This window comes from Lutzomyia longipalpis, chromosome 2 (assembly GCF_024334085.1).
Source record: "Lutzomyia longipalpis isolate SR_M1_2022 chromosome 2, ASM2433408v1".
Lineage (NCBI taxonomy): Eukaryota > Metazoa > Arthropoda > Insecta > Diptera > Psychodidae > Lutzomyia > Lutzomyia longipalpis.
The window spans coordinates 19,968,865-19,985,611 of record NC_074708.1 but is presented as its reverse complement, the minus strand read 5'-3'; the positions used below and the strand labels follow the sequence as shown (position 1 = coordinate 19,985,611).

The following is a 16,747-nucleotide window of genomic DNA, read 5'->3' as shown; positions in this document are numbered from 1 at the left end:
ATTCTGTGTAACAAAGAGCCATTTCAAAAATCCTCCACTGAAGAAAGTGATCATGAGGAGGTCGATATTATTGCCAATTCATTCAAGGAAATTGATTGCAAGATGAGTGAAAATGATATTTCTCTCAATGAAACTTGTATTGAAGATCCTGAGTTAAACGAAAATATATTGAATACGTTCTGTGAAATTAATCATGAAAATGAAATGTTAACAGAGCCCAACAGTGAAAAGAATCCTGAAGAGGAAAATATAATGAAAAAACATCTCGGTGAAAAAAGTCCTGAGATTAATGAAATTATGTTGCAACCTGCTGAAATAAATATTAATGAAATTGGAAAAATTCTGGGTAACACAGAGCGATTTCAAAAATCCTCCACTGAAGAAAGTGGTCATGAAGTGGTTGATATTATTGCCAATTCATTCAAGAAAATTGATTGCAAAATGAGTGAAAATAATATTTCTCTCAATGAAACTTATATTGAAGATGCTGAGTTAAACGAAAATATATTATGTGAAATTATTAGTGAAAATGAAATTATAAATAGTAATAGTGATCCCGAAGAGAAAAATGAGAAACGTTCATTACGAAAATATTGTCAATACACAGAATACAAAAGAATTGAAATTGACTATCAACTAAAAGAGAAACTAAAAAATGATAGTCATATAAACATTCAGCTCCGGGAAATAATGACTAAAGAGAATATAAGTTGTTTCATAAAATTCAGACAAAAGAAAAAATTGTCCACAGAAGTGATATATTATGCTAAATGTGGGTATGATACACACAATTTTGCTTTTAAATTTGTAATTACAAATTCTGAAATAATTATATATGTCAGCGGAGACATTTTATATCAACATGATGAATCAGAAGTTTTTAAATATCGCCAAATCAGAGGCTCGGAAAGAGATGAATACAAATTACTTTTGAGAAAAGAATATGCCCAAAATGTATTTTTGGACAATAGCTCGAAACTTGATGCTGATCTTGCAAGACGGGGCAACCTAGGTCACGAAATAAAATTGCCAGTTTTACAAAAAATTAAATCTGAAGGTAGAGGAGATCGTGATCTCGTTAGAAATTGTGATATTGTGGATTTGTATAAAAAACAGGAAGAATATGAAGGAGAATTCATTAAAAAAGTAATAAGTCCACTAGAGGTGTATTTGTTTTCCCCAGAGAGATGCAAATTGATTAAAAAATCGGATCGAATATTGTACTTTGATTCTACCGGATCTATTATCCGAAAGCCAACATGTCACAAGGAACATTTGAAAATTAAAAGAGTGATGTATTATGCTGGCATAATTTCTTGTGCATCAAATTATTTGCTACCAGTGATGGAATATATTACCTGCGAAAATTCCGCAGAAGAAGTTGAAAGTTTTCTGAATCATTTTCAGAATTCTTGTGGTAGAAACTTGTTTAAAGTTGTTGTCGTTGATTATGCATTTGGAATGATTCATGCTGTGATAAATAGTTTTAATAACTTGACAATAACGCAATATTTGGATATGGCATATGAGTATGTCACATACCCAAAAAATGAAAATAATAGAGATATAATTCCAAAAAATATTACACTTTGTGGTGTATGTTGTTGTCATTTGATGCATTGCGTTAAGATGCAAATTGATTCTCGGTTTGATATTAAGAAAACTCCAAAAATTAAAACGTTCATTATGAATATAACAGCAGCAATACTCGAATCAACTGATTTGAATGAAATTAAAAAAATTTTTAGAAATATGGCTATCGTACTTCTTTCAAAAAAGAAAACTAATCAGGTAGAAAAAATTTTAAATAAATTTGATACTAAATTAGACGAATATGGGGAATTTGAAGAGATAGATATGAAAAGCGAAATCAGAATAGAAAAAGCTACACACTATTATAATAGCAAGTTCTATGTTGTATTTAATGATATTATTAATAATACGCAAACTCAACTAATCGTAAAAGACGATGAAATGGAAGATGAAACACTTGAAAACAATAACATGTGTAACAAAGATTTTCTTAAATTTTACACGAAGCAGTATATGGCATATTTGCCACTATGGAGTAAAATATTGCATGATATCTATTATTTGCCAAGAAGATTCAACAATTCAAAAGTTGAAAAATACTTTCAAGAAACGAAAGTTAGAATGCTAGATAATGATAGAAATTTGAAGATAGGTAGATTTATTGATCTAACCTATGAGTACAATAACAAAGTAATGAAAAACGCTGAATACTTTTTTGCAAAAAAGTTCCCTAAGGCAAGTCAAGAAGATCAAAATATAGAAGAAGAAGAAGAAACTCAGGGTACAAAATCTGTAACAGTCCGAAAAAAAATTAAAAAAACACAAATTGAAAAGAATATAATTAGTTCACAGAAAAACAAATATGCAGATAAAAAAGGTGCTAAATTGAAACAGCAGTCATCTAAATTAAAAAAGAAAGATTCTAAAACGAAATCAGTGAAACGGAAAGTTTTAGATGATGATTTTGAAGACGATCAATTTAATGTAGTATGGGGACCAAAAAAGAAAAGAAGTAAAACAACATATTTTAATACCAGTGAAAAAATTCTCAAAAAACAAAAGAAAAATGAATATTTAAATTCATTTGCATCACAAGAATTAGAAACACCTCAGATGTGTCAAGATAAAAATGAATATTTAAATTCATTTGCATCACAAGAATTAGAAACACCTCAGATGTGTCAAGATAAAAATGAATATTTAAATTCATTTGCATCACAAGAATTAGAAACACCTCAGATGTGTCAAGATAAAAATGAATATTTAAATTCATTTGCATCACAAGAATTAGAAACACCTCAGATGTGTCAAGATAAAAATGAATATTTAAATTCATTTGCATCACAAGAATTAGAAACACCTCAGATATGTGAGAATAGAAATTTAAAATTAAGTCAAAAGAAAAATTATATCGCTATGTTTGATATTATTTCTAAAATTAAAAGCAAATCTAGAAAAAATACTGCTGTTTCTTTTATAGTTTCACGATATGAGGGTATAAAGAAAAGACCTCTTATGTTTCAAGCGGAGGATTTTCGATATATGAAAAAACCAGAATGGCTTAATGATATTTGTATTCATACCATTATCATGCTTCTTATTAAAAAGAAGTCATCAAATAATAAATATGTCACAATAGATCCAGTAAATTTTAAACTATATTTGGATGATTGCCATACAACAGATGAGGATAAATTCGTACTCAATAAAATCGGTGAAATTAATTTACAAGCTTCTAAATACATATTTCTGCCATATTGTTACGCAAATTGTCATTGGGTGATTTATATAATTGATGTTGAAAATGAAAAATTGATTTTCATTAATCCTACAGTAGGTTATAATTACCCTTCTGAAAAACACATTAAGAAAATTAATTTTATGTTGGCGGCAAAAGCCAATAAAAGAATAACTGTACAACCTGTAGCAAAGGATAATAAATTAATTGTAATACAGAAGGATGGATATAACTGTGGAATTTATATTCTGAGTTATGTTTATCAATATATAGCAGCGGATAGTGAAACAATTCCGAATAAAAATATAGATGATTGGCGAATATTTTTTACTTGCCTGCTTCTAGAAGAATCTGTAAATTTAGATAATCTTTGCATACAATGTGGATATACAGAAAATGAAAATAAACAAAAAAATGTGAAATGTGTCACTTGCCAAAGATGGATACATATACCTTGTATAAAAGAGCACTACTCAACTTACATTGAAAATGAAAAGCCAAGAAAAACAATTGCATATAAGTGTTTCATATGTGAGAATGAAATGAAAGATATATAAAATATTTTAATTTTATTAGTAGCCTTAGTTTATCAGACTAAGGGGTGGAGGAGGGATACAATATAAAAAAGTATTTATTTTTATTTTATTTCAAATATGTAATGAATACAACTTTAAGTAGGAGTTACTAAAGGAAAATGGTGAACGAGAATGGGATCACTTAGAGAAGCCGTAAAAGCGTGAAAGTCAAATAGGTTATAAGAAAAGCTTTAGTGAGCTGTTTGTTGTGCAGCAAAGTCAAATGGACACACCCAAATTAGGTATGAACTATACCAAAATTAAGCCGACCAATGAGCTTGCGGGTCAAATTTGTGAATCTTGAGAGAGGAAACTACACAGAAAACCACACCCATTGAGAAAGAACTTCACATTAATTTATAGGCCTAAAACTACTGAATTTTCAAAATTTTGTTTATAAAAAAAATAAAAAGAATCCCTAAATTGACATAATAACTTCTGTTTTGTTAGCTTCTCTCTTTGTTGTCTTTATGGTTCTTATTTAACAGGATGATTCACTATAAATTATGATGCTGTAAAATGATCTTTTAAGGAGCATTCTGAAGTGCATGAGGGTTGAGGAGATCCCCTGAAACCATGCGTGGCTTCATTTCAATTGCGTTCTAAAATTTCATTGATCCAAAGGATGACATCATGTGTATTTTCGTACGAACAAATTACAAAAAAAAACTCTTAAGTATTATACAGAATTTTTTATTTCACTTTAAACTTCTTTTACTTTACTTTAAACTTCTTTTATTTAACTTTAAACTTTTTTTACTTCACTTTGTGTTAACACAACAAATTGGCAAAATTTTTGTATAAGAAAAATTCAAAATTGAGAGAAAAAAACATCTACGTTTAGCATTATTTTCCATTTATAAAAAAAGAAAGAAAGAAATATTTTACTTCACTTTGTGTTAACACAACAAATTGGCAAAATTTTTGTATAAGAAAAATTCAAAATTGAGAGAAAAAAACATCTACGTTTAGCATTATTTTCCATTTATAAAAAAAGAAAGAAAGAAATATTTTACTTCACTTTGTGTTAACACAAGAAATTGACAAAATTTTTGTATAAGAAAAATTTAAATTTGAGAGAAAAAAACATCTACGTTTAGCATTATTTTCCATTTATAAAAAAAGAAAGAAAGAAATAAATGGAGTATTTGTTGATTGCAAGGCGACTTTACTCTTCATCATCAGCGAATAAGTCCATGTCGGAGTGAATGCGTGACTTTTCTGAAAAATAAATAAGGAATAATAAAAAAAAAATTTCAGTCATTGAAATTGCAAACGAGCCGATCACCTACCTGCACGTGTAAGAGACAATTTGTTCGCTTGATTTAAAATCATGCGACGTGTTTCGATCAGTTCCCTTACTTCTTTTATGCAGCTCCCGTACTTTCGCCTAAACATTCTCGCCTGATCCTTCCACGCATCAGTAGCAGCCTGAAAGTTAATAAAAAAAAAACTTTTCATTCTCAAAAAAATAAAAGAATAAAAAAGATTTTTGCCAGAATATGTCCCAAAAAAATTTACCCGGATTTTGGAGGCTTCGTCACGATTTGGCAGTGCCGGCCATTTCAGGGCTGAGGAGTAATACGGCTTTCCCCTCTGTGGCCGTGACTCCCCGCGGGAGCTGCCTTGGATAAGCTCCTGTATCTCCAGTTTAAATGAGCTAACTCTCTTTTCTGGAATCGGATTGGGTGCTTTTGCTTCCTTCTCACAGGATTCTTCATCAAGGAACTTTCTCAGCTCCGCAATTTCCTTTTGGGCATTGAGAATTTTCTGCTCCTTGAGCATCTTCCGGAGGGCTTCATTTTCCGTTTGGAGAGTCTCCACTTTCTTGCACAACTCTTCGCGTTTGTCCTCCGCCGCCATTTTTCCTTCAGTCTGATTTAACTCCACTCCTTGGGCTTTCATTTTACGTTTCTCCTCAATTAGTTTAAGCAATTCTTCCTTTTCATTCTCAAGGCACTTTAGTTCATTTTCTTCCTCCATTTTTTCTCAAAAAACTCACTTTTTTTTTTGCAAAAACGCGACAGCAGCAAAACTTGTTCAACGTGAAAAATTGCTCCACACTAAAGTTTTGACAAATTGTTTTTTTTTGACAAATTGAATTTTTGACAAGTTGAGTTGTTGACAAGTTTGGAAATATCAACAAAAAAAATTTCATGCCCAAAAATATCATCAGAAGCTACAGAAAGAGTCCCATTTAAAGCGGTAAAAGATGGTAAGGATGGAAAGCGTTGGAGGAAGTACGAACGATCACGTGTTCGTAGTGCTGATAAGTATGATAGGGCATATCGGAAGTCATCGAATAAGAACGCCACTCATTCACGGACTCATGGACGAGACGCGCAATGTGATCAAAGACTACGTCGTCGAGATCTTCAATGTGTACAGGGAAATAAAGAATATTGAATTCCCCCTTGAGAGGACCAACAATACCAGCCGGAGATTCTGCTATGTGGAATACAACAGCCTCGCTGATGTAAAGAATGTCATGAAGCTCAAGGATGAGGGGCAAATTGACGGGCAGGAGACTACAGCTGTTCACGTGATTGTGCCCACACAGAGACTCTCATTGAGACGTTCATCACCAATTCGCAACAATCGCGGTGGAGGTCCACGATGGCGCAAAAAATTCCCCGATGCGCTTTTGTCGTCATTCCCCCATACGTCGGAGCCCCCGTCGTCGTCGTAGCTTCATTCCATCAACGCAGGCACAGCAACATTTCCGGAAATTCTCTCTAATTGCATCAGCAAATCATCTCCCGGCGCAGAAATAAAGGTAAGAACACAGATGTCCTTTGAATGTGAGATTAAAAATTCAATGTGCTTCCAGTATAATCAAATTGACACATTTTTCTCTCAATCCTCCAGCTAGACGAGCAACGCATGAATGTGGTGAAACATCAAAAAAAAATACCACAAGTCGACCAGGGAAGTGTGATCCAATTGACCAGGATGCAACAAGATGTACTCGAGATAAAATTCCCCAAAATGTCGTTGTGAATTTTGGCTTGGAGAAGATGAAATCCAAAGTGGAGACAAGAGCCATCAAGTATATTGCTGCTGCTAGTGCTGCAGTTGCTGAAGTAATGAGAAAGGAAGAGAATGGCAATAATAAAGCAGATGGGTGAGTTATTTTTTTTTATTTCAAAGTGTTCTAAAACTTCTGTTTTTTTTTGACATTATATTTTTTATTTACAATAATATTTAATTATTTTTGTGAAAAATTTTGAAAAAAAAATTGTTAAGCACATGTGACATTAGCTCATTTAATTGACGATTTTGGTATCTAAAAACTTCAGGGTGGTAAAAATGTTTTGTTTGCCAATAAAAAAAGGTACAGCGCAATGGACGCGACAAGGAATGCAAGAAACGTGGCTGTCTGTCCAGAAGCAGCAAAATTAGTGGTATGTGAATCTCCATTTATCGTGTTGATGAGCTCATCAAGTGACTCCTCGTCAGGCTCCAGCAAGGGAATTGAGCGAAGCCCAAAAATATCACCAGAATCTTCCTACAGAAAGAATCTCATTAAGACGGCAAAAGATGGTAAGGATGGAAAGCGTTCGAGGAAGTGTGAACGATCACGTCGTCGTAGTGTTGATAAGGATGATAGGGCATACAGGAAGTCACCGGATAAGCCATCACGTGATGCACGCAATTGCTCACGCTCGGGATCGCCTCGCAGTAAGCATTGAAAGCCATGAACGACACTCATTCACATTGGACGAGTCACGCGCAATCTAATCAAAGACCACGTCGTGGAGATCTTCAATGTGTACAGGGGGGATATTGAATTCCCTCTTGAGAGGACCATAACACCAGCCGGAGATTCTTCTCTGTGGAATACAACAGCCTCGCTGATGCTACGAATGCCATGGATGAGGGGTAAATTGACGGGCAGGAGATTACAGCTGCTCACGTGCTTGTGCCCACGCAGACTCCCACCTCAGATCATCACCAATTCGCAACAATCGCGGTGGAGGTCCACGATGACGCAAAAAATGCCCCGATGCGCTTCTGTCGTCATTCCCTCATACGTCGGATCCCCCGTCGTCGTCGTCGTAGCTCCATTCCATCGACGCAGGCATAGCAACATTTCCTGAAATTCTCGCTAATTGCATCAGCAAATCATCTCCCGGCGCAGAAATAAAGGTAAGAACACAGATGTCCTTTGTATGTGAGACTAAAAGTCCAGTCTGCTTCCAGTATAATTAAATTGACACATTTTTCTCTCAATTCTCCAGCTAGACGAGCAACAGAAAGATTAGCAATCATTGAAATCTCGAGAACGTCAATGAGGAACTTGTGGATCAATACTTCGATAAGACTGATAACATTTGGAGCATGGAGAATAAGTTCGTGAGCTGGACAGTAAGATCAACGACAAAATGCCCATGGAGAGTTCGGTACTGTCGAAATTGCAGCCTCAGGTGCAGGATCTGATAAAGCTTATCTTATATATTAATTCCATGAAAAAAATGTATGCTAAAAGTTTAAAAAGATTAAATAAAAATGTTCTTTCAATTATTTTATTTATTTATCAATTCCTTCCCCTATTATATTTCTGCCTGTGCTGATAGCTCTACTTAATCTTTCTAACAAAGAGCCTGAAAGATAGCACAACTTCCGGGAAGCTTATTTTACTGTCCGGAAAAGCCCATTCAATGTGCCCCAATATTCCTTAAATGCGATTCAAGGATCAGCCGGATGTTGCAGAGGAAGTTCCTGAGATCCCTTAGAAGCTTCCTGGTGCTATATTTCTGACCATAGCACAACATCCGGCAAGTTTATACTTCCGTCCGGGAAGCTAATTTTGCTGTCCGGAAAGCATTTTTGTTTCTTGTCCGGGAAGCTAATTCTTCTATTCGGGAAGCTCATTACTCCTTGAATACAATTCAAGGATCAGCCGGATGTGGTAAAGGAGGTTCCTATGATCCCATAGAAGCTTCGTGGTGCTTCATCTTTGATGTTAGCACAACTTCCGGCAAGTTTATATTTCCGTCCGGGAAGGTGATTTTGCTGTCCGGGAAGAATTTATATTGCTTGTCCGGGAAGCTCATAATTCCTTGAATACAATTCAAGGATCAGCCGGATGTGGTAAAGGAGGTTCCTATGATCCCATAGAAGCTTCCTGGTGCTTCATCTTTGATTATAGCACAACTTCCGGCAAGTTTATATTTCCGTCCGGGAAGGTAATTTTGCTGTCCGGGAAGAATTTATTTTTCTTGTCCGGGAAGCTCATTACTCCTTGAATACAATTCAAGGATCAGCCGGATGTGGTAAAGGAGGTTCCTATGATCCCATAGAAGCTTCCTGGTGCTTCATCTTTGATGATAGCACAACTTCCGGCAAGTTTATATTTCCGTCCGGGAAGGTAATTTTGCTGTCCGGGAAGAATTTATTTTTCTTGTCCGGGAAGCTCATTACTCCTTGAATACAATTCAAGGATCAGCCGGATGTGGTAAAGGAGGTTCCTATGATCCCATAGAAGCTTCCTGGTGCTTCATCTTTGATGATAGCACAACTTCCGGCAAGTTTATATTTCCGTCCGGGAAGGTAATTTTGCTGTCCGGGAAGAATTTATTTTTCTTGTCCGGGAAGCTCATAATTCCTTGAATACAATTCAAGGATCAGCCGGATGTGGTAAAGGAGGTTCCTATGATCCCATAGAAGCTTCCTGGTGCTTCATCTTTGATGATAGCACAACTTCCGGCAAGTTTATATTTCCGTCCGGGAAGGTAATTTTGCTGTCCGGGAAGAATTTATTTTTCTTGTCCGGGAAGCTCATTACTCCTTGAATACAATTCAGGGATCGGCCGGAAGTGGTAAAAAAGGTTCCTATGATCCCATAGAAGCTTCCTGGTGCTTCATCTTTGATGATAGCACAACTTCCGGCAAGTTTATATTTCCGTCCGGGAAGGTAATTTTGCTGTCCGGGAAGAATTTATTTTTCTTGTCCGGGAAGCTCATTACTCCTTGAATACAATTCAAGGATCAGCCGGATGTGGTAAAGGAGGTTCCTATGATCCCATAGAAGCTTCCTGGTGCTTCATCTTTGATGATAGCACAACTTCCGGCAAGTTTATATTTCCGTCCGGGAAGGTAATTTTGCTGTCCGGGAAGAATTTATTTTTCTTGTCCGGGAAGCTCATTACTCCTTGAATACAATTCAAGGATCAGCCGGATGTGGTAAAGGAGGTTCCTATGATCCCATAGAAGCTTCCTGGTGCTTCATCTTTGATGATAGCACAACTTCCGGCAAGTTTATATTTCCGTCCGGGAAGGTAATTTTGCTGTCCGGGAAGAATTTATTTTTCTTGTCCGGGAAGCTCATTACTCCTTGAATACAATTCAAGGATCAGCCGGATGTGGTAAAGGAGGTTCCTATGATCCCATAGAAGCTTCCTGGTGCTTCATCTTTGATGATAGCACAACTTCCGGCAAGTTTATATTTCCGTCCGGGAAGGTGGTTTGCTGTCCGGAAAGCATTTATATTTCTTGTCCGGGAAGCTAATTTTTCTGTCCGGGAAGCTCATTCTTCTTTGAATACAATTCAGGGAGCAACCGGATGTTGTAAAGGAAGTTCCTGAGATTCATTAGAAGCTTCCTGGTGCCATATCTTTTGCCCAAGAGGAAATCTTAATCCCTGATGTGAACCTAAAGGCTAAAAAATCTCTAAGAATTTTTGACCTGAAAAACATGAATTTCATATTTTCAGCACTCTCAGGCACTTTTGCACATCCCATGAGCTTCACTGTGATCACAAACCTGATCAGGATGGCTCAGGAAGTCAAAAAATGCGCGTCGAAACATTAATTAAAATATTTTGACAAACCGTTTTTTTCAGTGTATCCGGGAAGAAAAGTGTGCTGAAAAAGTGTACAAACTTCAAGTTGCTAGTCGAACCCGATGTTAAAATATTAGTTCCAAAAGCTTCCACTGCTATTTGTTAGCACTGTTTGTTGAGGAGAAAATGAGACGGATGCAGGTGTTATTTCACCTCATTCTCTCTCTCTCTCGCACGTCACTATATATTACTGTTTCACTCACACGGAAAGTTTTTTGCAATTTTCTCGCGTTTTCCACCGAATTTTCCGGCGAAATCGCCTTTTTTGTGACCAGGAAGCGATGCCGCGTAGATTGGCATCGTCAGTTCAAAACACTCAAAATGCGCGCCAAAAAGTGTCGTGCAAAATCCGGAAAAAAATCCGGCGAGTCGCGCCCCCAAATTTTTACTGAAGCTCCCCGGGGGTCCCCTAAGCATTCCCGGTAACTTTTGAAGCCCCAAAAAAGTGTTTTTCTTTAAATAATCGAATTTTTCGAAAAGGGAAAAATCTCCGGATAATTAGAATCTTCCGACGGAATTCGAAAGATTATTGGTAAACCACGAAGTGGAACACCAACGACAAAAGTAATTTCGAATATTTTGTGAAAAAAACTTCAACTTGGTAAATTATTGCCTACTTACATTATTCCGGACTGTTTATTTGTCGCCTTCGGTGGAAATAAGAGAAATACTTAGAAAATGTCCTCACGCTACGACCGTGCTGTGACTGTGTTCTCCCCAGATGGTCATTTGTTGCAGGTGGAGTACGCCCAGGAGGCTGTACGGAAAGGATCAACAGCGGTAAGTGAATCTAACCTCAAATTCCATACAAATTTGCTGGTCATTTTTAGGCAAGTCATACAATCCTTTCCTTGATACCTTCCAGGTTGGAGTCCGTGGAAAGGATGTTGTGGTGCTGGGGGTAGAAAAGAAATCCGTGGCAAAACTACAGGAGGAGCGCACTGTGAGAAAGATATGCCTATTGGATAGTCATGTAGTAATGGCATTTGCGGGACTCACAGCTGATGCTAGGATTCTCATCAATCGTGCTCAGGTAGAGTGTCAGAGCCACAAGCTGAATGTGGAGGATCCAGTGACGCTGGAATACATTACTCGGTACATTGCGGGCTTGAAGCAAAAGTACACACAGAGCAATGGGCGGCGTCCTTTTGGTATCTCTTGCTTGATTGGGGGATTTGACTACGATGGTGTACCCCACCTGTATCAGACGGAACCGTCGGGTATTTATTACGAATGGAAGGCTAATGCAACTGGAAGAGCTGCTAAGACAGTTCGGGAGTTTCTGGAGAAGTACTACAAAGATGAGGAAGTTGAGACAGAGGCTGGAGCTGTAAAATTGGCCATAAAGGCACTCCTCGAAGTAGTGCAATCTGGTCAGAAGACTCTTGAAATAGCGGTGATGCGTCGAAATGAGCCCCTACAGATGTTGGACGTAGCTACAATCGAAAAGTACGTCACGGCAATTGAGAAGGAGAAGGAAGAGGAAGCAGAGAAGAAAAAGCAGAAAAAGTAGCTGCAGTAACTCTTTTCTACAATAATGGATATAATTTTTGCATTAATTTTGATTTCAAACAATAAAATTAAAACACAGAAACTCGACATAATTAATAGTTGTTCAGAACATCAAAGGTCTCCTGCAGGTTCAGTGAAAGATCTGAGTTCTCTGTCTTTGTTTCTGGCACCTCAATGATTCCTGAAGATACTTCAGAAGTTGACTGCTCTTCTGGACAGATTCCATCTGCTGTATATATTATATATGTTGTTGTCTTTTTAGTAAGTATTGAACTCTCAAAGGCAAACTGGGAACTTACCATTTTCAGCAGAAACCACTTCCTTTGGATAATCCACTTGTGATGCCCCGATCAGTGATGCAAATCGCTCTGGTACAGAACTTGATATGAAAATTTCAGAATTCACAATAACATACGTTGGAATGCAGCTTCCAAAGAACTCCTTTAACTTGTTCGTATCCACAATCCCGTATGATCCTGCTATATCCCCAATGTACACGCTATTTTCATTCCCGGTATTTTCTGACTCAACAGCTCCATTCCATGGCATGCTTCCCATTGAGAAGTTAATTATCTTCTTCCTCTGCACCTGAATCTGTAGGTTTTTACGCTGCTTTTCAAAATCCATCACCGTTTGTAAATTATTAAGTTCTCTTTCCATTCGTGGTACATTATGGACAATGCAAAAGCATAGATCTTTATCTCTCATGTGGCTCACGAAATTCTTCTTTAAAAAAATCATCGAATTTTTCTCCATGCGTTGTGTTGGGGCAATTAGCGTCAAAAGATTGGGATTATTGCGCTTGAAGAATTTATGAGTGAAGATCTCACGTGGATTAATTTCCATGCACTTATTTTCATTTAGCTTTGACCAACCAGTCCGCCGAAAGCCCCAATTCAGGAGTTCCATAGCAAAATCAGTTTGATTTTGAGCAGAGAAAATTGACTCACCCGACTGCAGGTAGTTGTCCAGTTTATCGAAGTCAATCGAGAACTTGGTGCCTGACTTCTCCCATGACACAGGGGAGCCTTTTTCGTTGACCAGGGCCCAAAGGTGTATGACAAAGTTTTCTTCTTCCATCTTTTACGGGCTAGATTGGTTTTTTCACTACTTTGTCGTCTTAGCGATTGTTTCACAGTTCATAGCCTCCTATGATTGTTTGATCACTTTTTAATTTTTCGCGATTTATTTGAACAAAAACAAATTAATTTGAGTAGGTATATTTTTAAGTCTTAATATTTATTAATCGCTCACATTAGCAGAAACTCATCCATGAAGATTGAGTTACACTACTATAAAGGAGATTTACTGTAGCTCGCTTGCCAGATTTTGATGCATGTATCCCGGGGAGAATCACAACCGGCTGTGATAATCTGAGATCTATCTGGTGTTCGTGTGATGCACCAAACGGGTCCACTGTGGGTTTCACATTCTAGAGACATTTTTCCAATGTGAACATCCCAGACGTAAATGAGCCCCCGAGTATCGCCAACGAGTACTTGCGTTTCACTGAGTGTCCAATTGAGACATGTAAAAGTACTGGCGAGCTCCTTCTGGAAGATCACTGTGCCCATTTGATGCTCAGATATGTAGATAACCCGGAAAATGCCTGCCACGTCACAGCTTGCTACTTTCGTTCCATTCCCATTGAAAGCAATCCCACTTAGTGGGGATTTTGTGGAGAGTATCACAGATTGTGCAGAACTTTCATTGGGGTCTGGAGATTTTCTCCCAATCGACGCATCCAGTGTCCACAGAATTATTTCACCTACATTATTTCCAATCACCACGATTATTTTTGAATCTCTGAATTGAGCATCCAAGCATTCGACCTTGTCCTCTAGTGACAAATATGCCTTCATTGATTCGGATATTCGGAATGTTGACAAAGAGTCCTTATCAAAGCCTTTCCAGATCCTTCAGACAAAAAAAAAATATCAAGTTTAATTCGTTGTTTGAGTTTTGCAGTATTGTTTGTAACTTTACTTGACACTGCAATCCCAACTTCCGGACACCACTAATCCCAAAGTCTTCAAATAGGCTAAGCAAGAAACTGCATCATCATGCGCTGTAATAACATTGGTTGGTCTGCCATAGTCTAAATCATAAGATATGCTGTAAAATTAAATATTTTAAGAAAAAATTAAAAAATAGACCGTAAAATGATTAGGAATTGAAAATCTTACATTGAATTGTCCCAAGATCCCACGACAACGACATTGACACCAGGAAGTTTGATGCAAGAACTGATTGGCATGGACGTGACTGGAACGCTTCTTAATTGTTTTTGCTTTTTGTAGTCATAGCATTTAAGCACACCATCCTTTCCCGTTGAGATTATGCAATTCCCATCGATGGCAATTGACGTAATGACATCCTTGTGCGCTGAATATTTGATGTCCAGTGAGAGTTGCGTGAGAAGAGGCTGCAGCTCATCTTCGTGGGACATGGGAGTACTAGGCGACGAGCATGGTACATTTGTGACAACTCGCGGAACATGCGGTCGCGTAAATAGTTGCTTGGGGATTTGTCCAAATTCAGATATCTGCACCTCAAGAGCATGTCTATCTGCCATGTCCGTTACACCGTCCAGATCTACGGCTCCCTCATAGCAGAGATGGTAGAATAAATTGTTGGCCTTTACGGCCTCCTCACCACGTTGTTTATAGCCGAATATTAAGTCAATCCAGTGGTGGAGATTCTGTGAAACGTACTCCGACTCAAGAGCTTCCCGAAGAGTTCGTACAAACATCTCTGGACTATCTTTTGCCCAAGGTGGCAGGATGACGTGATTAACCACCGTCCCGTCAGCGCGACATCCAAAATTTATCTTGGAGGAATTCACCAAAAAATCTCCCTTTGAATCCGTGTCGTAAAATTCGGGGATAAGTTCCTTAAAATCGCTCATGTTGTTCAAGCAATTATTAAAAACTTCCTGGACTTTGTTGAACATTCTATCAGGGTGATCGAATTTCCCATAGCAGAGGCATAGCATGAGTTTCGGATATTTCCGAACAAGGTAGAAGAGAACAAAACCGGGTGTTGAATAATGAGAACCGTAGAGAAATTTGGGTTCAGCCATCTCCTCAAAGCGCTCAATAAGCCTCTCCAGACGTTCATCATTTAAGGCTCCTATTGGTTTCGTTAGATCTCTGTAGATTTTCGGATTGCTCAAGTCTAGATGATCAGATTTATAGTCGCTGATTACCCAAGGAAATACAGGATATTGCGTTAAGTCCTGAAATGTGCGATCGGCCAAGCTGTAATTAATAAAGGGCAATAGGATTGATCAGATGAATGAAATCAAATTGCAGATTGCGATTAAGTCTTTTATACTTCTAAATTTAATGAAAACAAAGACTGGCATTAAGTTTGATTTATGTCTGGAGAATTGGGTGAATCACCTTTATACACTGTGAGTCATGAGTTTGCGTGCACTCACCTGTTGAGGTAGAGAAGATAATCGTAATTGGATATGAGTCCATTTTGCCATTTGAGAATCATGCTTTCTGGCTCTGGGTCTGTGTAAGAAAACTCATTCTGCTTTCGAGTGACATCGTAGAAGGATTCCCGGTCACTTTCACGTCGAAAAGAAACGTACAAGTGTTCATCACGTTCTTGATTTCGCCATTGAATGTCCAAGCCAACTTGCCGAAGAAGAAATCTACGCTTCAGGAAGCCATTAATCTGTGACAATTTGATTTTTTTGACAAAGTATGGATGAATGTTGTTATAGGGCTGGAAATATATTGCTTTACTGGAGAGCAGCAATCGTCCGGGATTCACCACAAGAGGTGTTATTTCATCCACTTGGAAGTCCGTGATTACCTCCTCGTAGACATCCTCAAGCCACAGAAGATCAAATTTGAGACGATTGTGCCTTGAATAAACTATTGTGGCAATCATACTATTCTGCTCGCATGGCTGTAAACTGGAAGCTCTGTACAGCTGACTGATTTTCGTCAAGCAATCATCCACCCCCACGTAGTTGAATTCAAAGAGGAATTCCATAGGTTGCGCACAGAATTTGTATGGTGCGATTGTGTTATTCTCCAGCATTTCAATGTATTGATTGCATCTGTAAAGCAAAATGAGAAATAATGATGTCACTGGAGTGTGTGAGGGAAAAAATCCCCGTCAGAACCTTATAATGAGTACGTTAGTTTCACATTTCTGAAGGTTTCCTGGCGGACAACTGATGTCACTGCATTCCCTGAAGGGAATCTTTATGATGGGCTGGGATATATCTCGAGGGTCGTACACCAGAGATTTGGAGCAAAGTTTGAGGCGCCCTGTCCGACGATTCTCATCCACGATGACCGGCTTCAGAATGTTCACAGAAAAGTCCTCAAAATAGACCTCTCCTGGTTCCAAAAGGAGCAAGGAAAACCTGTATTGAATTACAAAATGTTAGCTTTTGAGAATTATAACTGCAAATCCGGATGGGTACCTTTCTCTATCCATTTATGTTTTGTGTACTTTCTATAGTTGTCGTCGCGTATTGACATCAACCCCTTTGGAAGTCCCAAATATATCGCTTAATTC

General features: G+C 37.7%; 5 protein-coding genes across 6 annotated transcripts; 2 read left to right on the top strand and 3 right to left on the bottom strand.

Annotated features, from left to right (window-relative positions):
• Positions 1-4,523: 4,523 nt before the first annotated feature.
• Positions 4,524-6,791, bottom strand: LOC129789465 (uncharacterized). Its single transcript, XM_055826292.1, has 3 exons — positions 5,368-6,791; positions 5,139-5,277; positions 4,524-5,067 (listed from the first exon to the last, which is right to left on the bottom strand). The coding sequence occupies exons 1-3, from the start codon at positions 5,827-5,829 to the stop codon at positions 5,015-5,017; spliced, it is 654 nt and encodes a 217-aa protein (XP_055682267.1). The 5' UTR covers positions 5,830-6,791; the 3' UTR covers positions 4,524-5,014.
• LOC129789476 (uncharacterized) lies at positions 6,511-8,370 on the top strand. 2 transcript variants are annotated; one of them, XR_008750446.1, is made up of 4 exons: positions 6,511-6,622; positions 6,715-6,970; positions 7,146-7,995; positions 8,088-8,370. XR_008750446.1 is itself a non-coding variant. In XM_055826304.1 (3 exons), the coding sequence occupies exons 1-2, from the start codon at positions 6,864-6,866 to the stop codon at positions 7,536-7,538; spliced, it is 465 nt and encodes a 154-aa protein (XP_055682279.1). In that variant the 3' UTR covers positions 7,539-7,995; positions 8,088-8,370. The 2 variants fall into 2 exon arrangements, 1 of the variants encoding a protein (XP_055682279.1); XM_055826304.1 differs by lacking the exon at positions 6,511-6,622 and having other exon boundaries at positions 6,864-6,970; positions 7,181-7,995.
• A 2,901-nt stretch (positions 8,371-11,271) lies between these two features.
• Positions 11,272-12,284, top strand: LOC129789453 (proteasome subunit alpha type-7-1). Its single transcript, XM_055826274.1, has 2 exons — positions 11,272-11,470; positions 11,556-12,284. The coding sequence occupies exons 1-2, from the start codon at positions 11,369-11,371 to the stop codon at positions 12,201-12,203; spliced, it is 750 nt and encodes a 249-aa protein (XP_055682249.1). The 5' UTR covers positions 11,272-11,368; the 3' UTR covers positions 12,204-12,284.
• Positions 12,215-13,292, bottom strand: LOC129789430 (uncharacterized). Its single transcript, XM_055826244.1, has 2 exons — positions 12,502-13,292; positions 12,215-12,431 (listed from the first exon to the last, which is right to left on the bottom strand). Exons 1-2 carry the CDS (start codon positions 13,280-13,282, stop codon positions 12,295-12,297), a joined length of 918 nt encoding a protein of 305 aa, XP_055682219.1. The 5' UTR covers positions 13,283-13,292; the 3' UTR covers positions 12,215-12,294.
• Positions 13,293-13,410: 118 nt separating this feature from the next.
• On the bottom strand, positions 13,411-16,733 carry LOC129789314 (protein FAN-like). Its single transcript, XM_055826075.1, has 6 exons — positions 16,653-16,733; positions 16,347-16,592; positions 15,645-16,280; positions 14,389-15,462; positions 14,189-14,317; positions 13,411-14,119 (listed from the first exon to the last, which is right to left on the bottom strand). The coding sequence occupies exons 1-6, from the start codon at positions 16,664-16,666 to the stop codon at positions 13,495-13,497; spliced, it is 2,724 nt and encodes a 907-aa protein (XP_055682050.1). The 5' UTR covers positions 16,667-16,733; the 3' UTR covers positions 13,411-13,494.
• Positions 16,734-16,747: the final 14 nt, after the last annotated feature.

Bases quoted from the DNA above. Each gene is read 5' to 3' on its own strand.
- LOC129789465 (XM_055826292.1), bottom strand. From the start codon at position 5,829: ATGGAGGAAGAAAATGAACTAAAGTGCCTTGAGAATGAAAAGGAAGAA. The intron at 5,278-5,367 runs GTAAATTTTTTT...ATTAACTTTCAG, and splicing joins ACGAAGCCTCCAAAATCCGG to GCTGCTACTGATGCGTGGAA. The intron at 5,068-5,138 runs GTAGGTGATCGG...TTTATTTTTCAG, and splicing joins ATTGTCTCTTACACGTGCAG to AAAAGTCACGCATTCACTCC.
- LOC129789476 (XM_055826304.1), top strand. From the start codon at position 6,864: ATGAAATCCAAAGTGGAGACAAGAGCCATCAAGTATATTGCTGCTGCT. The intron at 6,971-7,180 runs GTGAGTTATTTT...CAATAAAAAAAG, and splicing joins GGCAATAATAAAGCAGATGG to GTACAGCGCAATGGACGCGA.
- LOC129789453 (XM_055826274.1), top strand. From the start codon at position 11,369: ATGTCCTCACGCTACGACCGTGCTGTGACTGTGTTCTCCCCAGATGGT. The intron at 11,471-11,555 runs GTAAGTGAATCT...GATACCTTCCAG, and splicing joins TACGGAAAGGATCAACAGCG to GTTGGAGTCCGTGGAAAGGA.
- LOC129789430 (XM_055826244.1), bottom strand. From the start codon at position 13,282: ATGGAAGAAGAAAACTTTGTCATACACCTTTGGGCCCTGGTCAACGAA. The intron at 12,432-12,501 runs GTAAGTTCCCAG...TAATATATACAG, and splicing joins AGTGGTTTCTGCTGAAAATG to CAGATGGAATCTGTCCAGAA.
- LOC129789314 (XM_055826075.1), bottom strand. The intron at 14,318-14,388 runs GTAAGATTTTCA...TTAATTTTACAG, and splicing joins GGATCTTGGGACAATTCAAT to CATATCTTATGATTTAGACT. The intron at 14,120-14,188 runs GTAAAGTTACAA...TTTTGTCTGAAG, and splicing joins AGTTGGGATTGCAGTGTCAA to GATCTGGAAAGGCTTTGATA.